This window comes from Malaclemys terrapin, chromosome 6, assembly GCF_027887155.1.
Source record: "Malaclemys terrapin pileata isolate rMalTer1 chromosome 6, rMalTer1.hap1, whole genome shotgun sequence".
Lineage (NCBI taxonomy): Eukaryota > Metazoa > Chordata > Testudines > Emydidae > Malaclemys > Malaclemys terrapin.
This window is the reverse complement of record NC_071510.1, coordinates 8334769-8355175: the sequence shown is the minus strand read 5'-3', so window position 1 is coordinate 8355175 and position 20407 is coordinate 8334769. Positions and strand designations below refer to the sequence as shown.

Here is a 20407-nt window from a genome sequence, read left to right as displayed (position 1 = left end):
TCCTGCCATGCGGGCAGGGGACTGGACTCGATGACCTCTCGAGGTCCCTTCCAGTCCTAGAATCTATGAATCTATGAATTACCCCACCGTTCCACAAGCTATTGCAAAGAGCTTGAATACTTTTGGGGGTGGATTTTGATGATAGTGCATTTATCACTGACAATCTATCCTACACGTCTAAAGCTTACCTTCAAGCGCTTCAGGGATTCCTGCCTAATTCATTTATTTTACCTTTAGCCTTCACATAGCAGATAGCCCTGCCTAGTGACATCTGGAGGCCCAATTTCCCAGACATTTAAGACGCTAACAGGCAAAAGTTTTTAAAAACCGTCTCAGCAGAAAACTGCATTTTAAAGAACATCCACAAAGGGCAGTGCAAGCCGGGGGTTCAAATCTTCCTCTGAAATCACCCTCTGAACCATCCCAGCAGAGCTGAGTCCTCATTGAATAGATAGTAGTCCTGCCTTACCAATCCGAGCCTCCAGCGGGAATGCTAGCTCTAGGGTATAGCGCCCTGTGAAAGCGTGGCTAGAGCTGCAGGTCGCCGCGCTGCGTGTTTCCAAAATCACGCCATGCCACGCCAGGCAAGCAGCCGTTGCCCTTGTGGAATGTGATCTATTGCTCTGACCGGGGGATTTCTAGGTTTGTTTGTAGGTTTCTTCTTTGCACAACGGATAAGCCCCTTTGGTCACCCTATGCGTGTCTGACAGCAAATGTGAAAAATCTAGCCGGGGGTGGGGGGGTAATAGGAGCCTATATAAGAAAAAGACCCAAAAATCGGGACTGTCCCTATAAGATTGGGACATCTGGTCACCCTAGATACGCATAACGACTGGATGTCGGGAATCAGGGCCTGCAGCAGAGGCAGTTTCCAGGCAAGGGTGCTGGAGCTTTCCCAAAAGCGGGGTGGGCCCTGCCCCCTGAGGCCCCGCCCCCACCCCTCCTCTTCCTCTGGAGACCCCAGGGCAGGTGGAGGGACCCGGGCTCCCCCCAACCTGGCTCCGGCCAGGGACCCTCAGCCCAGCCTTAAGAGCCATGCGGGCAGCGGTGGGGAACCACGGTGGACCCTCCACCTGCCTGCGGTGCGGGGGGTCCAAGAGCAGCCCCCGGACCCCCCCGCCCAGGGCAAGTGGAGGGTCCACGGCTCCCGCGCAGCTCTTACCACGGCCAGACTGCAGCTCCAAGGGCCCTCCAGCCAGAGCCGGGTCAGTTTCAGAGCCGCGCAAGCAGCTGTCGTCACCCGGCATGGAGTCGCGGCCCCTCCACCTGCTCAGGGTGGGACACGGGCTGGGGACTGCTTCCAGCCCCCCCGCACCGCAGGCAGGTGGAGGGTCCGTGCGGCTGGCCTGGTTGGAGGGTGGGGCCTCGGGGGGAAGGGGGTGGGGTCCACCCCGGGCAAAAATTGGACAGGCCACATCCATCCACTTTCAAAAAGCGGGAGGGCTATGGCTCCCCCTGGCCTCTCCAGTTCCGGCGCCACTGTCTCCCGGCTACTTAAGGAGCACTGCGGGCCTATAGTTGGCTCCAGTGTCTGATTGGTTGGAAGAGTCACCAGAGCCGCTCTCAAACCCAGTGGCTGCTCCAAGCACTCACCCATGGCTGCAACAGCTCCTCTGCTTGCTTGTTCCCAGCCACGCTCCTGCTGTGCCTCGCCGCAGGTAACCTGGTCCTGATCCTCGGCTCCGATTCCTGACTCCTGGCTTCAGCGCTGACCCTTGGCTCTGGCATCTGGCCTCTGGCATCAGCTGCGACTCCTCAGCTCCGAGTCCTGCTCTGACCACTAGGCACGACCGCCCATGTGCCGGTCACTGACGCCGGGAAACTCTGGGAGGGGATTCTCTTTTACTTTCCCAGTGGAGAAGTGGGATAACCTGAGCCCTCAGTTTTCCTTAGACCCTTGACGTTTTTCCCCTGAGGATCCCTGACCAGCGGTGCTTTCAAATCCATGTACAGACCCACCTCTGGAGCCGACGGATGTACTTGGGCCACTGCTGGAAAGGGGGAAGCGGACAGTGCCAGGGAGTCTGAAGTTGTCTCCAGCCTCTTTTTCGGCCACCATTTCTGGAACCGATATGCTTGTTCCATTTGGGGTATGACCCGCCGTTGGGGCTTTGCTATCACAGACCCTTTGGTTTGGGGGAAGAAGAAGGTTTCAGCTTGGAGCCCATGGGATCTGAGGGTGTCCAGGTGTGCAGATGGGCTCTGCTAACAGAGGCCGCTCCCTGCAGGTTCCTGCCATGCTAAGCAATCAGCGCTGATGGCTGCGGATCCAGCAGTACCATGATCTTGGCCTTTTCCCTGCTAACGGAGCTCAGTACCTTGCGTGATCTCTTGCACTGTTTTTTAGCTCCCGAAGGAGCTGGGCAGTGCTGAAGAACGTGAGAGAGGCTCTCACATGCACAGGGGCAGCTTTAATAGGCTAAAGGACAGGAGTACTTGTGGCATCTTAGAGACTAACAAATTTATTTGAGCATAAGCTTTCATGGGCTAAAACCCACTTCATCGGATGCATGCAGTGGAAAATACAGTACGAAGTTATATATATATATATATATATATATACACACATACACACACACACACACACACAGAGAACATGAAACAATGGGTGTTATCATACAAACTAGAACGAGAGTGACACAAATGGACACAAATCAGACGTCAAGAATTATAACATTAAAAAACCAGTTGGAGAACACTTCAATCTCCCTGGTAACTCGATTACAGACCTAAAAGTTGCAATATTACAACAAAAAAAACTTCAAAAACAGACTCCAATGAGAAACTGCTGAATTGGAATTAATTTGCAAATTGGACACCATTAAATTAGGCTTGAATAAAGACTGGGAGTAGATGGGTCACTACACAAAGTAAAACTATTTCCCCAGGTTTATTTCTCCCCCCCCCCCCACCTTCTTATCAGCTGCTGGAAATGGGCCACTTTGATTACCACTACAAAAAGGTTTTTTTTCTCTCCTGCTGGTAATAGCTCACCTTAACTGATCACTCTCGTTATAGTGTGTATGGTAACACCCATTGTTTCATGGTCTCTGTGTGTTTGTGTGTATATATTATACACACACACACGTACTGTATTTTCCACTACATGCATCCAATGAAGTGGGTTTTAGCCCCCGAAAGTTTATGCTCAAATAAATTTGTTAGTCTCTAATGTGCCACAAGGACTCCTGTTCTTTTTGCGGATACAGACTAACACGGCAGCTACTCTGAAACCTTTAATAGGATAGTGGGTGCCCTGATCTGATTTGTAATTTTTTTTTTTTACTAGGTCTACAACCTCTCGTGACCCGCACTTTAAGCACTGGAGCGGAGGCTGCGACAGGCTTATCCATACGCTCAGATCCTTTAGCTTGGCAGCTAAAGCTGGAGAAGCAAGGCTTGGAGCAGGTTTTAATGGCCCTTAGGAGCTCTTGGGGTGGAGGTGCTGTGAGTCTGGGTGTGGCGCAGCAAGCTGGATAAACTCTCCCCACTTCCCAAGCAAACCAGGCACCTAACATGGGCGTCTGAAGCGGGGCATACAGCAGGACAAGAGGCCCGCCTCTTAAATCCTGGCCGATTCCCTTCTGGATCCGTGGATGCGGGCTGGGACAGGTATAAACATAAAACCCTCTGCAATGAATCAGAGCCACCCAGCGAGGTATCTGATCCATCTGCAGCAGCAGCAGCAGGAAGGGGCCCAGGTGGGCAGAGCAGCACGCTCCCTTTTCTAGCCCCGCCCTGAGGCTGTTCAGGGGCAGTATAGGGAAGGCCAGTAGGGGGCGGGAGAGGAGGCCCACAGGCACTGCCATGAAACCCACCGCTGTCAGCAGCCCCACCAGCGAGCACACCCTGTGAGCGGGACTGTGCAGAGCCCCCCACCTACAAATCAATCCGCTGGGGCGGATGAGTAGGGTGACCAGACAGCAAGTGTGAAAAATCGGGATGGGGGGTAATAGGAGCCTATATAAGAAAAAGACCCAAAAATCGGGACCGTCCCTATAAAATCAGGACATCTGGTCACGCTAGGGATGAGGGGGAGCGATGCTTAGCTTGCAGTGTTGATGTGGCGCATGTCGAAGGCCTGCGTTACCCCCACCACCTGCAGGCCTCGCTCCCTTGCACTGCAGCTGAGGAGTGCAGCGCTCTGTTTGCTTGGCTTTGCAGACTTTGCCCGACAGAACTTGCTGTGCTGGCTCCAGGCTGCAGTGTTGCAGCCAGGCCAGCACTAGGACCCTGTGGGGTGTGGAGGAGGGAGTGGTTGTGGGAGCAGAAAAAGGAACTCCTTTATAAGCCGTCAGGCACTCCTCCTGCTGCACCAGGCAGGAAGGGAAAGGCAGGGACAGGCTTGCCCAAGTGCAGCTGTTGCACCCAGGAGAAAGCAGCCAGCATTCAGAGCGCCTGACAGGAGAGTGGGTGCTGTGCACTGAACAATGTGCCCAGGGTCTGCCATTCACACCCTGTTGCTTCCTGGCCTCCCCGCAGAGACCCACCACCACAGCTTCTAGAGACAGGCAGAGCTCTGACTGTCCTGAGGAGGGGAAGATGGATGAGGAAACAACAGGCGACTCTGAGACCTTGCTGGAAAGGCCAGGGCCGGCTGAGCTGAGGAAACCGGTGCTCTTCAGAACTTACAGGCGGCGATGGTTCCTGCTGGTGGTGATCTGCCTGCTGAACTGCTCCAATGCCATGGTGAGTACCGGTGACACTACCCTCAGCGCTTAAACCTGTTTTCTTGTGGAAACCTGACATTCTGGTCTGGAACAAGCCTGCCTTTCTGTGACCCTGGTGGGGAGAGAACAGCTCTGTCCCAACTAGCCTCTGCAGCAGACGAGCTTCTAAGAAACAAAGATTTGTCTTAATGCATTACCTGTGACAATACACGGTGTCCTAAGCATCTCTCTAGGCGGCAGCCACTTGTGATTTGAAAAGAGATTGGTCAGAGCAGAAACTTTACTCAGTGCGATGAGCTAAAAGGTGTGGCAACCTTAACCCGGGCTGAGAGATTTCACAGCAAAACTAAAATATGGAGAACGCTAACTTCAAATGGATTTAACGAGGAGGAAAAAAATCCATCTAAGCAGCCTGCAGAGGATTCCTTTGGGAACTTCCCTTGTCTCGTGTATTTACATAGTTTGTTTGGGAAGTTACAAAGAACTATTTTCCCTGGCAACATAACAGCAGCAAGCGTTAGACAAAACCGAGCTGGAAAATACACAAACACAGCTGGTATACATGTAACACCGTGCTTGGTTAATCATTCCTGGGTTTTGTAGGCTGCTTTTATTACTTTAAAGTGTTTGGAGAGCTTGGATGAGTTATTTGAATTGGAATCCTGCTACACAGGCCTAGTTCACACGCGGAAATGCTGGTCAGTACAGCTATACATGTAGCCTAGAGGCAGCTTGTACCAGCAAAAGGGTGTTTTGCCAGCATGGTTGATTCCAGATCCCCAAATAAAATAAGCTATACCACCAATATAACTGCAGCTACACTAGGGCTTTTGCTGGTATAAATCATAGAATCACAGGGTTGGAAGAGACCTCAGGAGATCATCTAGTCCAACCCCCTGCTCAAAGCAGGACTGTACAAGTGTTTGCCAGGGCTCGACCCTCTCCAGGGTGGCGGGGAGCCACACCGACTCACTACCCACTGGGGCTAGGGTACTCTGTCTGGCTGCAGGGTCTCCCCCGGCAGCCCTTGCAATCCAGACAAGATGCAGGCACCAATGTTATGTCCGGGCTCAGACCCTCAGTCAGGGTTGAGCGATAGTAAACACAGTATCTACGTCCAGACCCTAGGTCAGGGCGGGGCAACAAACATTGAGTCAAGAGCTCAGGCCCTCAGTCAGGGCTGAGCAACAATATAAACTAGTCTCAACAGGCCTGGGAGAGGGGGAGACTGCTACCCACGGGTTGGGTGGCAGAGGGGACGCAGGCCCTCCCACTCCACTGCGTCCCAGCCCGGGGCCCTAGCAGCGGCGGAAACTCACTGCTGTCAGTGGGGATCCTGGCCGCAACACACTGACATCAGCTCTGGCAGTGCCGCAGCCAGACTGGGGTCGGCTGCCCCCGGACTACTTCCACACTCCCCCTCGGGGCCTACCTGGGGGCCGGTGTCGGTCTCGGGGGGATCCTGGACCAGGGGTTCGTCCGGCCAGGCGGCTCCTCGGGGTAGCGGGTGCAGGGCAGGCCCGGCGGCTCCTGGGGGTAGCGGGTGCAGGGCAGGCCCGGCGGCTCCCGACGGCCGCCCCGGGCTATAGCGGTTTCCCAGCCCCGAGCTAGGCTGGAGACGTCTGGTCTCTTCGGCGGCTGGGGCCTGACTGGGTTCTGAGGGCCAGCCTTTATACTGCTGGGTCGCCACCTGACCCCGGGAGGGGCGGACTCAGAGCTCCCTGGCTCCGCCCACTGCGGCCTTCGGATGGGCTCTTCCCCCTCTGGGGCGCCGGGGAGCCACACCGCCTCACTACAAGGACCAATCCCCAACTAAATCATCCCAGCCAGGGCTTTGTCAAGCCTGACCTTAAAAACCTCTAAGGAAGGAGATTCCACCACCTCCCCAGGTAACCCATTCCAGTGCTTCACCACCCTCCTAGTGAAAAAGTTTTTCCTAATATCCAACCTAAACCTCCCCCACTGCAACGTGAGACCATTGCTCCTTGTTCTGTCATCTGCCACCACTGAGAACAGCAGAGCTCCATCCTCTTTGGAACCCCCCTTCAGGCAGTCTTCCCTCACTCTTCTCTTCTGCAGACTAAATAACCCCAGTTCCCTCAGCCTCTCCTCATAAGTCTTGTGCTCCAACCCCCTAATCATTTTTCCAGCCCCCATATGATTTAAATTTAAAAAAAATATTAAAAAAAAAAAATCACATCCCTAACCAACATTACCACACTGGCAAAAGTTTTAGTGTAGACCTGGCCAAAACCTTGTACCTTGGTCCAGGACTGGCTTTAGCAGACCAGTGGGGGGAAGCCAGGACTCTGTGTCCTTGGCTCACAGCAATGTTTCTTTCTTTGATAAATTTCAGTCACATTGCAAGAAGAAATGAAAAACCTTAAATCATTTTAAAGTCCAACATCCTTGCCAATGTCTTGTCTGGAGTGATGTGAACATGGATGGCATCTTACTTCATACAACTAAAATACTGGACATTTTAAATGTAAGAACATAAGAATTGCCATATTGGGCCAGACCAATGGTCCATCAAGGCCAGTATCCTGTCTGCCGACAGCGCCCCATACCCAAACTTTGGGGGTTGTGTACAGAACAGAGCCGTTGGAGTGATCAACCTCTGTCTTCCCCTCCTACCTTCTGGCAGTCAGAAGTTTAGGGTCACTTAACCCGTGGCCCTGCCCCTTCCACACAAGGCCCCACCCTCTGCAGCGGGAGCCCTGAGCCCCCTCCCGTGGCCAGAGAAGTCTTGGGCCAGCTGGCTGGACCCCGGAGCCTCCCCTCCCCCACTGCTGCCAGAGCAACCCCAGGCCAGTGTTCCACGGCAGAGCCTTCCTTGGCCTATTATACCCGCCGCCCGTGGGGTCACCCAGAGCATGGGGTTGCATCCCTGACAATCTTAGCTAACAGCCAGTGATGGACCTATCCTCCATGAACGTATCTAGGTCTGTTTTGTAGAGTCAAAGCTCTTCAGCAAGGAACTCGAAAGTAAGAACTGAGCACACTAGAAGACCTAAACTTGCCACCAACCAAGTGCAAGTAATGAGCATCTTCTCATCTTGAGCATGCTATTTCCTTGCTGCTTTTCCAATCTGCATCACAACACTTCCTTTCTCACCAGCAAAATACAATATGGGATCCCCCCGGAGAGCTGCCTGCCAAAAAGCAAAGTGGCTAGCAACAGGAATGACAAATTCACACCAGACTGAAATGGTGCAAATTCTATTAAACGGCATGAATGACCCTTGCTGCTTAAAGGCGCGGGTGTTCCCGAGGTACACTGAGTAGCTCCTCAGTCTGCTAAGAGCTAGCCGGGCTAGTCACAGAGGACGGTGCTATTCAGCAGGAACAAGGGTGGCACAATCTAGCCCAGAGTGTTTGAAAGACAGAGTTGGAAATCGCTTGGCATCGGTGAGTGGGCATTAGCTTGGTTTCCTCACTGATGTAAAGCCACAGACTCATCTAATGCTCAGAAAATGGACCAAATGTGCTTCCTTTAGAGCCTCTTATGAGCCGTTTATGATCCGGGTTTAGAAAAATTGGATTTATCGGACAAAGCCGGCGTCTTTTCTGTGAGGGTTTGCCTGCCCTACAAGCACAATGCAGTTATTGTGAGTGCTTCAACGCTCTGATCTAATCCTGCCTTCACACGGGATTGAATTGTGCCCGGGCAGCAGTTCTCCACAGCTGTCCGCTCATGTGCGCTCACTCCCACCTCCCTGCCCAAATCCTGCAAACAGCGGTGCACATGAGCAATCCCAAGGGGCTACTCGTGGGCCTGTGTTTACAGGATTGGGGACCCTGTTTGTATAAGTTCCTTCTCTGCATAGCTCTCCTATACTGCCTCAGCCAGGAATCAAGTGGCTTTTGACATGCCCGCAGAATGGCACCAATAGGAACACCGTGCTAATACCTGGGAGAATGAGCTGAACTGAGTCGCACAGGTCCTGGGGCCCTGTTCACAGGGCAAAACCAGTGTCATGAACAGATTACAGGAACACAAGCAGGCAGGCCGGGGAGCTCAGAGAATAGCAAGAGCTGGAGAAAGGATGAACATTCCTTTTGAATGTTTTATTCTAAAAGTTTTGCAAGACTTGTAATATTTGAAAACGGCTGCCCAGTCCTACTAAGCTGGCAAATAAAGAACTAAGCTTTAATCAATGAACAGGTGCAAATTTTATTCAACCAGTGCCAGCAACAAACAATTGAGGTGCAGCAGGAAAGACAAAGGCCTGGTCTACAGTGGGGGGGCGGGGGTTCGATGTAAGATGCGCAACTTCAGCTACGGGAATAGCGTAGCTGAAGTCGACGTATCTTATTTCAACTTACCTCCCGTCCTCACGGCAAGGGATCGACGGCTGCGGCTCCCCCATCAACTCCGCTACCGTCGCTTGCCCTGGTCGAGTTCCGGAGTCGACGGGAGCGCGTTCAGGGATCGATATATCGCGTCTCATCTAGATATTGATCCCCAATAGATCGATCGCTACCTGCCGATCCAGTGGGTAGTCTGGACGTACCCTTAGAGCCTAACCTTATTGCCCAAAGTCAGTAGGAATATTTGCATTGGACTTTGGTGGGCACTGGGTCAGGTTCTAAAAGTGAGGGGCCTGAAAAGTCACTTGTATGCTTAAGTGCTTGCAGAACCAAGCTATAAACACCCAGATGTTGGCTAACTGACAGCTAAGGGTGGGCATGAGAAACATTCACAAATATTAGAAGGGCTTAAATAGGATATAAGAAGAGAGTGATTCAGAGAAATAGGATGAAATTAAGAAAGGGAAACTCTAGGTTAAATATCTTGAAAAAATCTGACTCTGTTAGCTCTAAGAAACAATCTCTGCAGGGAAGTGATGGAAGCCCTGTTTTTTGAGATCACAGCTCTAGCAAATACATGGCAGGAAAGGGGATGGAGTAGATGTAAGGATGGAAGGTTTCTGGCCAATGGGAGCTGCAGAGCCAGCGCTCGGGGAGGGGGCAGCGTGTGGAGCTTCCCTGGCCGCCCCTGCACTTAGGGGCCGAAGGGACATGCTGGCCACTTCTGGGAGCCACGCAGAGCTAGGGCAGGCGGGGAGCCTGCCTTAGCCCTGCTGTGCTGCTGACCGGACTTTTAACGGCCTGGTCAGCAGTGCTGACCGGAGCCACCAGGGTCCCTTTTCAACCGGGCATTCCAGCTGAATACCGGACGCCTGGCAACCCTACCTCATGGGTATATAAGGGGCAGGGCATTGCCAGTCAGTCTTATATGACAGAGCTAAATCGTGCATGCAAATCGTGCATCCAAGTTATGAAACGGGCTACAAATGCAATAAAAAATAAGGTATTCAAAGGTTTAACATATGGGGGGTGGGGCGCCGAAGATGTTCCTCACCTGGAGCGTCTTTTGGTCTAGAACCGGCCCTGATCAAAACTGTATGAATAATGGACACTTAAAATGGGTCCCCTCCACAGTATGCAGATAGAAGTCTGTGCTGGCTTTCTTCTTGGTCTCTTTCCCAGCCCCAGAGATTCTAACCCTCCTGCTGCCCAGTCAGCCTTTTTGCCACCCTCCTGACACTGGCCGTGGTGTGGGTGAAACTCTCTCACACAGTATGGCCCCACGCCAAAGATTGAAACATGGTAAAATGTGTGTTTTAATAAATCCATAAGTGTAGAAACGCTGCGATCTTAAAACAGAAATAAAACCAATGAGAAGGGAAAGCACACACACACTGCCAGTTCAGTCCCATTCGGTGCCAGTCTCAGATTGTCCTGCAGTGCCTACGTACCAATGACTACAACCTTGAAAAATCAAGATAGAATTATTGACCTTCTCAGATTTAAGAGAGTCAAAGTATACAGAGGTGTTCTCTCTGCTCCAGCTGTGGTTTCCAACGTGACAGAAAAAAAAAGAAAAGAAAGGCACTTAGGTATATGATGTAATAAAGTGCCCATGCAGCTAAACACTGGCCCCAATGCCCACTGCTCTGCACCTTGTCACGTACAGCCGTGCACAGTGGCTGTGTGACGCTGACATTCTGCTCTCGTTGTGCTTTGCGCCCATTGTATGGGTGTGCAGAGTGGTGGGGAATCGGACCCACAACGCTGACTTAGAACCTAGGCATAAGGAAAACTCTTCTAACAAAATGTCACAGGTCTTATTACCCACGTCTGTATGTGGTATCTCATTAAACTTAAGCCATAATACTTGGTACTCTGCAAACTTGAAAATGTAGACACTGACCCAGTACGTTTGGGAATTTTTAACGTAAAACTACAATAATTTCTATAAGGCCAATATACTGTAGGAAACAATTGGCTTTTAAAACGCCTTCCTTACTTAGACAATGCAATAAATTGGCCTTAATTAAATTCCTTGCCCCACAAAAGCTTGTGGCTGAAACAGCCACACTTGTAGCCAGGCAACAAGCAAAAATGTATTAGGGAGGGCTCAGGGGAGGGAGGTTGTGGGGGGGGGGGGACATTCTGGCTTCAAGAAAGGTTGTATAGAAAAAAAGCTGGAGTGAAGCTAGCTACGTCTAGTGAGCTAACGCCTTTAAAAGGAACGACCCAACTCTCTGCCCTACTCCCAACTGACTCTTAAATCAAAAGATCCCATAAGACGTTTCACCTAGAACTCAAGCAGCAAACAGAAAAAGGGAGGTCAAAGCCAGAGTAGAAAGTCCATCCCCTGAGCCCTTGCAGGTCCTTGTGTCCGAGCTGTCGTTGCTCAGTTGAGGCCAGTATTGCTGACAGATGATCGTAGGAGGAACATGAAACTCAGAGGTTAGCAGTGTGTCTCCGGAGGCTGGTCTGATTTCCACACACACGGGTGTGGCCAGACCTCCTGATGAGATCCGACTCACGAGCCTGGAGCAGGAGGAAGTTCCCACAGTGCTGTACAATACTCCATAGCTGGACATAACGCCCCAAAGGGTCCACGCACTCCTCCTCCGGGTTATTCTGCACAACACCACACACTTGCTACGTGGCTCTGACCCTGACCTCTGCAGAAAGACAGATCAGGGTTGATTCGCCCCGGGGGGTGGGGGTGAGCATCCACCCCCTTAACCCCAAGAGAGGGACAGATGATAGTGCTGGTTCCACCAGGGGTTGTGGGGGGGCAGTTCTAAATTCCAGCCAGGGCTCCATAGCACCCCTGCTGGTAGCAGGCGGCAGTTCTCTGTACCTTTGTACCTGGAGCACTTCACTCACTTTCTGGGCTGCTTCAGCCAGCTCCGGCCTCCCAGTGCGGCTAGGGGTCACGGAGCCCATGCTGGGAGGACGTCCTGCCGACGGCAGAAGGCAAGGAGTGAATCTGCACTGCAGAGACTCAAAGTGCCCCAGGGTTAAGCTACTTGTTCGCAGCAGGCTAGGGGCCAAATTCTACTCCCAGTGCATGGTGCAAGTCTCACTGACTCCGCTGGGATTGCACTTGCGTAACTGAGCAGAATCTGGCCCTCAGCCTCCGGTGAGAGAGACAGTCTCTCGCTGTTAGCCAATGACCTCATCATACTAGTGAGGGAGGGAGGAGCAAGTTGGATTCATGCAGAAGGACTATGCGTGCATGACTGAGTAAAACAAGGCAGCCAGCCCTGCCCGGCTGGCTTTGACGTCAGAACAGGTTACTGTAAGGCCAAGCCCTGACTCTGGTGCACAGCACGCTGTTAGCGTTTGAAAAAACAAACCACGGCAGCTGTACAGGCTTCACAAACACATTGCTGCCTCGTGCAATGATACCTCAGCCAGACAGCGTCAAGCTGATTTGCCTGGAGGCTTTATTCCAGCAATCACCTACACTAGGGGGCCCCTCTAATTAATGTTGTAAAATGGCTTCGCGTCTAACGCCCGGATTTTGGCAGGCTCACTACTGTACAAATCAGTTCACATTTTTGACTGACTCTCCCGGCTGCCTGATGTTTGGGTGTCTCGGAGTTGGCTGAAAATGCTGCCCCTGTTGCAAAAGAAACATCCGGGTAATGTTTTTGGTGGGGCTATAGCTAAATGTAAGTGTGAACCATCAGCATGTGAGCAGTCCTCACTGACAGGTCTTGGGAAGCACAGAGATGGGTGTATTAGACCAATTGCTACAGGGAAGTGCCAGAACTCCCGTTGGAAGCAGGCAGGGAAGAGAAAAGATGGCCCCTCAACCAGGGAGCTGCCTGGGTGGGGAAAGGAAGCGTGAGAGGAAGGGAAAAGATAGCCAAAGGTGGGATTTCAGGCTACCTCAGAATGGATGGAGAGAAGGTGAGTTCTGAGTATGAAGTGGGGATTGCCAAGAAGATAGGGAGCCTACAGGGGAAACAAGGCAAGTCAAGAGCCTTGGGGGTGGAGGGAGCAGAGACCTGCGGTTGCAGGAATGGGGGAGCTCCAGCGGGGGAAGGGTCCTCGGGTGGGGGGCGGGGCCAGCCAGGAGCTAGCCTCCCCTAGCCGGCAGTTCACCCGCCGCCCATGCTTTGGTCTGACCCAGTATGGCCGTTCTTATGTTCAGAGCATAGAGAAGGCAACGAGGAAAGCTTACGTCACAAACATTTTGAGTGTAAGATTAGCCTGATTGGGGTTGAGTAGAAATCCAGGACTTTCCTTGCTCAAAAGTGAACACTGCACATGCAAATATGAACTCAGCTTGGACTCCCTGTTTCAGATCTTCTTGTACTTTTCTGTAGAATAGAGGGGCCCAAACTGGACCATGCGGTTAGAATCCCTCTAATGCCGGGACTTTCCAATCTCAGTCCAAACTCTTCTGGGCTCAGGGACGTCCATACGATTGATCCAAACACAAGACCCCAACAACTCAAATTGTGGACAGAGTGTGGTTCTGGATTTCATCTAATTTGTTAGGCAGATATGATTTCCTACGAGAATCCAAGGGCCACAGAGTTACACTCTTGGGATTGGGGCAGGATATTCCCGGCTGCGAGGAAGAGGCAGGCGGATCCAAATTCCTAACAGCGTTGTTTTCCTGATGTGAATCATCTCACACAAGCCTAAAAGTGTTAATTCTCCCAAACACTGCAAAATATTTCCCTGTTTGTACCATCACAGTCTAGTTATAATTAAACATTTATCTTGGCTAGTGAAGCAGCAGTTCTGGCCTCTTGACACTTGGCACTTTCTTGAAGTGAGTCCCTCTAATCTAGCTGGCAATTTTAGCAATCACACTTCCACTGAGGCGGGAGTCCTTTGCACAATTACTTTGATTATCCAACGCGTAGAGCCATCTCAAACTCTCAGTTGTACAAAACAAAATTCCACCACACACATTTGTAGACCACAGTACTTCTCATCTTCTGAGGCAGTTGCTGCTGGCACTTTGTTTCCCATACATCAGAAGCACTTTCTAAAGACTGAGTTGAATGCAGTGCCGTACTGAGAAGCGATTCTTTAAGTAACAAGTTTTAAGGACAGGATGCGCATACTGGGGCAACTTCAGAACATCTTATTATCTCCTTTAAAGCCATAGCCATCCTAGATGTTTGTCTGATCGTCCTCCTCCAGAAAAGATGGAGAGATGGATGCACACCCAAGCAATGTTGCTGTACTGCACATTTAAAAACCTTTTGATCTTTCTGGTTCTGCAGGTTCCCGCAAATTATCTTCTATTCGAAGTTTTTACATATCGTCATTTTTAAATTGTGTCAATGTTTCTATTGCAGCGGTACTAGCAGCTCTTATAAGAAAGCTAGAATAAGATCTTATCTGCAGGGTCTTTCTTGCAGAAAAATAACTTGTTTTGGGCCTATGTCTCTAGTCCTATGCCTGATGTGAACATCAGTTCCGCTGTTTGAGTTAGTGCATGTCAGGGGAGAAAAGTCCCCGCCTTTAAAAATACTTGCCTTGCATTTAAGAATATACTTTCAGGTTCCCCCTTTTAAATATAGAAACCTCTGGTTCTTCAAGCATCAGGGCACAGGGGAGAGACGGCACATTTTGACCTGTAGGCAAGAGAGTCTTTTAATTAGTTTATTGCTAGTGTCAACAATGAATGAGAAGCAACACACTCTGGGCGACCAAGCATGGATGGGACTAAGAGAGGAACTCTTGAGTTCAAGCTCTGGCTTAGACACTAGCAGCGTACCCTTGAGCTACACTCTAAAAGACAGATTTTATGCCTTGTCCGCTAGTTCTGGGTGCCGTGGTGTTTGGTCTCATCGTGCACAGCGAGCACCTGATGTTGAGATGGATGAAAGCAGCGGGGTTCTCAACATGTTTGAACAATCCGGCCCCTTAAAGCATCAAGCTGAGCGCTCAGATGAGGCACCCAAAGCTCGTGGACCCTTCTGGAAGCGTTGGCTTTCACCTCTGTCCATTTCAATATGGAAATCACACTCCTGATCTCATGGGGTGCTTGGGAAGGTCAGGTCCCCCACATCACCAGTGCTTAGGGGAATAGGCTACTCCGGTGCGGGAGGCAGGTGTAATGTGGCTTTTTGCAGTTGGTGTAAGGGCGGGGCAAGCTCCTGCTTTCAGCAGTGCTGACTGCTCCGGCGGGAATGCGTCTATGACTTCACTCACCAGTCAGTGGCTACAGGGGTGTGCTGGGGAATAGGAGGTTGCACCTCTCCCAGGGGCCTGGAAACAGTGGCTGAAGTTAGCTCTGACTGAGACGGCTCTTCAAGAACCTGCCAAAGAAGGAAAACACGAATCTGTGCTCAAACCTGCTTATCAAATGTATCCAGCGCATACTGCACCGAAAGCTGAAGATTATCTTTAAGAGCTGCAATAGCTTCAATCAAATTAAAGGTTGTGACCCCCCCGATTAACGGGACAAAGGCCTGAGATTGAGAGAGTTCTATGCATTTATAATCTGTCTTGGTCCTGTCTCAGCTCAGGGGGCTGGACTTGACATCTCCAGCTCCCTTCCAGCCCGACATGTCTATGATTCTGTGCAATCTCCAGGTAAAATAGGCTCTGAATTGAAATGTTACGTGGGATGAATTCTCAGTGTTGACCCACTGGTCTTGAAAAACGTTGAAACAAAGTCTACACCGGCATTTTGAAACTCAGACAATGCCCCCGTTTTTTCAACACGGTTGGATGCTCTCAGGGAAAAATTGCCTGACATTGAAAGGTGCCGAGCACCTGATTGCAACAGGAATTCTGGACACTCAGCAAAGCAAGCTGATGATGCAGGTGCCACAAAGTCCGATTTAGGTGAAGAACTGGAGGCACCAAGTTTGGAGAAATAGATCAACGTGCCCTTAACATTTCCCTTCGTGGGAACGGAGGCGGAAATGGACTGACACGCTGGATGTCATGAACCCCATTATCCTGATAGTGTGTAGTTACTCTTCAACTCTTAGCCATCTCACGTGGGTAAACATTTTAAACTGTAAGCTACCAGAACTGTCTCTCACTAGCAGGAAAAACGCTGTGCGAGACAAGCTCCTCTCTGGCAGGAGAAGACCTCCATTTAAACCAGTTGTTGACACCGTGCAAATTACGCGAGGAAAAAAAGCTCTCTTTTTAGGGCTTTGTAGAGACACCTGTCTTTAAAATTCACAAGACATTGTACTCTGAATGCAAACAAGCTGATGGGATCAAAAGGCACAGCAGGAGCTCTCCGTTAGCCTAACTAATAAAACAGGATTCATATAAATTGCCTAACGAACTATGTTGTAGCTGCCCAAAGAATCTTCAGGCTACCTCTACTTTTGGCGACGTGTAGCTACACGCTGCAGTGGAAAAAAAGGCTGCATCCACACTGTGGTGTGTAGCTACAAGTGTCGGTAATAAGCTGTGGAAGGAGGAAGGCAGCAGGACACGACACGGTTAAAAACACCAGTGTAGACAGGCAGGCAAGGCTTGGGCAAGAAGAGAACCATATACATGTATTCGCATACGTACCCACACCCTTCCGGTGCGTCTGTACTCACCTAAGGTGTGCCTTGCCGTCTACATCGCTACTTAAACCACGCTGGGGGGAGTAGCGGGGGTCCCACCCGAGTGTATATTCTACATGCCACCAGAAGAAGCGTGCAGTATACACGGAGCTTTAGAAACCACTTCAAAGGGCATATTTTGACGTCATTTGGAAGGAAACGTTAAATCTCAAAATTGGGGTTTTTAAGAAGGATCTTGTATTATCCCAGTGGGGAATACAGATAATTCCATCCGTTCGGGATAACTGCAGATATCTGCTACTGACATAGCAGGGAAGATCCTGTAGCTTGGTACAGTGCTTGGCCTATGCCACCGGCTAGACTTGCAGCTCTGGGTAAATGGTCCCATTGTGAAGATGGGATGTCTGAAAGGCTCTCATTCCTTTAACATTCCTGCATCACAAGGGAGTGCAGGAATTACTTGGTGAAATCATACGATGTGTGCTACACAGGACGTCAGACTAGGATGATGATAGTAGTGTCCCTTATGGCCTTAAATTTGGCATTCTAATCAACAGCATTTTGCATTTTTAAAGGGGACGATGGTAGCGAAGAGCAGACTATAAATGCCTCTGCCCTCATAATGGCTGGGTGCGTAGAGTACAACATCCACGTAACATTCTTTGTAGCCAACTCTAGAGACTCTCTCAACTTGTAGCTGTAATAACTGGTTAAGGGCCAAATTCAGTCATGACATAACTCAACGGGGGTGTAACGGACATGTCAGTCTAACTGACTGTAAGGCAATCTAATGGGGCCAGCTCAGCTTTCTTACTCAGTGGGGTTACTCTGGGCTTACACCAGGGTAAATGACAAAACTTGGCCCAGCAAGTCCTAAGCTGGTGATGTACATACCGTAGAAAATGGGAAGGCTCCCTACCATCACCTCTGAATCTGACCCAAATGGTGATCGTCACCATGGTGGGACACCTGCACTGAAGAAGACTCACTGAGGGACATGGTGGGGGCGCTGGCAGACTGGCCCTGCAGGGGAGCTTCTGCCATTCATGTGCCATCCAGAGGCCGTGCTCCCCCCCATGCCACCCCCCGACACTGGGGAGTGGGCTAGGAGCCAAGAAAATGCTGATCACTGTGACAACAGCAGCAATGGAGATTCTGGCCTTTGCACTGGACTAGCAGATGGATGGGGGCTGATTTCCAATGGGGGCGAAACTACACCACCACCTGGTGTCCCTCCAAAGCACAATCATGCAGGGATTGTATGGGGCAAAGCTCACCCTGGCCGACCAAGTGTTAACTCTTAACCTCTCTGTTCCGTTTTTGACAGCTATGGCTGACGTTTGCTCCAGTGGCTGACAAAACAGCAGCCTACTTCCACATCTCCATGGATACGATTAACTGGCTGTCCCTGGTGTACCTTCTCATATCTATCCCGTTTGGACTGGTGGCCACCTGGATTCTCGACACCGTGGGACTCAAGTGTGCTGTAAGTTTGATTGAGAAGCTGCATTAACTAACTAAAGTTGTGTATTTTTGTATCTGCAAGCGTAATCTTTACTAACTAATACTCTGAATGTATGGAGCAGCCCAAGTCATGACATTCTGACTAAACGTTGTGTGAGATGAATGTATTTAAAACTATCCTTCCTACCTTGCAATGAATAGAATCTGGTCCAAGGGGAAATGAAGTGGGGAACAACAAGAAAAGAAAACACAAAGGAGAGTGGGAATGACTGTCTGATACCTTCCCCTTTCTCTCTTTAGGGCCACTCATTTACATTTCTCCCTGAACTTCACTTGTTTGTATTTTCCACAAAGTCTTTCCTGATAACTTGAAACTTCATCAAGTTACCATGAAGCACTTAGAGATGGTCTCTGCCCCATACCAAACAAACTTTAGTCAAATGTGAACTTGATCAGAGTATTGAGAACAGATGCATTATGGAACTTGAATGTCTGTCTTTATTTCAGTCATCCAACTGGGATTGGTTTTGTTGCTCATTTACCAGTGTCTTTTGAGGTCATAAGCTTCCTAAGTTAGCCAGGACTAAACTTGCTTGTCATGTGATAAAAGGTGGCTTCACGCTACCTCAGGCTCAGCAGACCTGAGTGCATCTTTCAACCTATGCAAGCCCCAGTCAGTTGATGGCCCTGGTGAGACTGTATGGAATGAAAGATGAAAATGAAACAAGGGAGTATTTCTGATGGAACCACGATGCTGCCCGCACCTCTGCACACGTCTGAAGGACAGGGAAGGGATTAGGAGCCTGGGACATGCCAGATTGGTCACCTACAGTCATGCCACATCCTAGAACTTAATTCAGTCTGCAGCTAAGTCAGCAAGTGACTCCAGTTCCTCTTTACTTGTTGTAGGTGATACTTAGTGCCTGGCTGAACATGGTTGGGAGCGTCATCCGGACTTTCAGCGTCATCAGCTTCCTGAGTTTGGGATCCCTGACCTACACGTACCTGTTCATAGGACAGTGCCTCTGTGCTCTGGCTCAGCCACTTGTCATTTTTTCTCCCACAAAACTAGCAGCCCTGTGGTTCCCAGACCACCAGAGAGCTACAGCAAACATGATCTCTTCAATGTGTAAGTAACAGCTACAACCATGCCGAGCTGGAGCGAGGTCACTCCATAGCAGACCCTGCCTGTGGTGTACGTGGCCTGTGGAGCTGTATTATAGGGACTGCGTTGGTCAGTTGATCACTAAAATCTTTACGTCAGCTATTCACACTCAATACTTCACAATTACAGCCCTTCCTGGGGACCTCTCAGCAACGTGTAAGTGAACTAAAGCTTCACAAAACCCCGTGAAGTAGACAGGTATCTCCGCATTGCAGATGGAGACCAAGTCACATCATTTACTCATCACATGGAAAGTCTGGAGTAAAAACCCCAGACCTCCCAGTCTCTTCCCTCTGCCTTAGCCACAAGACCATTTTCCTCCTGCAAATCCCATGCAGACTGCTAATAGCTCAGAATAGTCACCAAACCTTAACCCATCACTTGAACCCAGCTCCTCAAGTCAGCAGGTGTCCAAATCACAACTGACTTGAGCGGCTAGCTGCTTTGGCAGTGTAAGGGCTTGTCTACACGGCACCACAGTCTGGACTACAGGGCTGTGAATTGTAGAGCGCTCTGAAGTGTTGACCTCTAACTGCCCCCTGTAGACCCTGCTGGTGTGAACAGGGTCCTCCCACCTTGTAATGAATACACATTGGTCCTGTAAAGGAGGAAGATTAACTGCAGGACAGGGAAAATAAAAATCAAGAACACAGAAGAAAGGAAACCTGATAACTTAATTTTCTCCCTAAATTTGAATAGTTAGTTTCCAAGGTGTTCAAAAAGGCTGTGAACAGAAACTAGTTCATCATAAAACATTGCACCTAGAAACCATCCTTCGCTGTGGGGTTTTGCCATTTGCAGAGCTAGCTTCTCTCCCGGCACAGCATTGCTGTTGACAGCTCTCTCCATTGCATGCAACAGCTAGTTAAAATCCATAAAAATCAAAAGCATCCCTGCTATTCTCCTGTTGAATAAATGTGCACTGGAAAGGGACGTGCTACAATGAATATTGACTACCTAGCTGATAAATGTCAACATTCCTTAAAATCTCTGAGCATCTTTAAAATGTGGGATATAATCTGTATAGTGTGTGATGAGTTCCTGTTATTTTTAATGGAATGTCACTTGGAAAGTTGCTTTGTGACAGCTTGAAAAATAAATGGTGGTGTCAGATCTAGGTATTGTTCATTACTGATAAGTATGAGAACAGTAAGTGTGTCGTGCAAACACACTAGAATATGGTCCAAGATAGCTTGCCCAACACCTGCTATTTCTGTTGGCTCCCCAGTGGCCCTAATTAACCAGTCTAAACAGAATCCACTGTCGTCATGGGAAAAACTGAAACGGAA

General features: G+C 50.0%; 1 protein-coding gene across 1 annotated transcript in view; it reads left to right on the top strand.

The window, feature by feature from the left end:
* Positions 1-4302: 4302 nt before the first annotated feature.
* SLC49A3 (solute carrier family 49 member 3) overlaps positions 4303-20407 on the top strand; it is a 35399-nt gene continuing 19294 nt past the window's right edge. Inside the window, exons 1-3 of the mRNA XM_054032901.1 lie at positions 4303-4689; positions 17817-17975; positions 18863-19082. Coding sequence (XP_053888876.1) covers positions 4543-4689; positions 17817-17975; positions 18863-19082 — 526 coding nt within the window. The 5' untranslated portion in view covers positions 4303-4542. The remainder of the gene's footprint in view (positions 4690-17816; positions 17976-18862; positions 19083-20407) is intronic.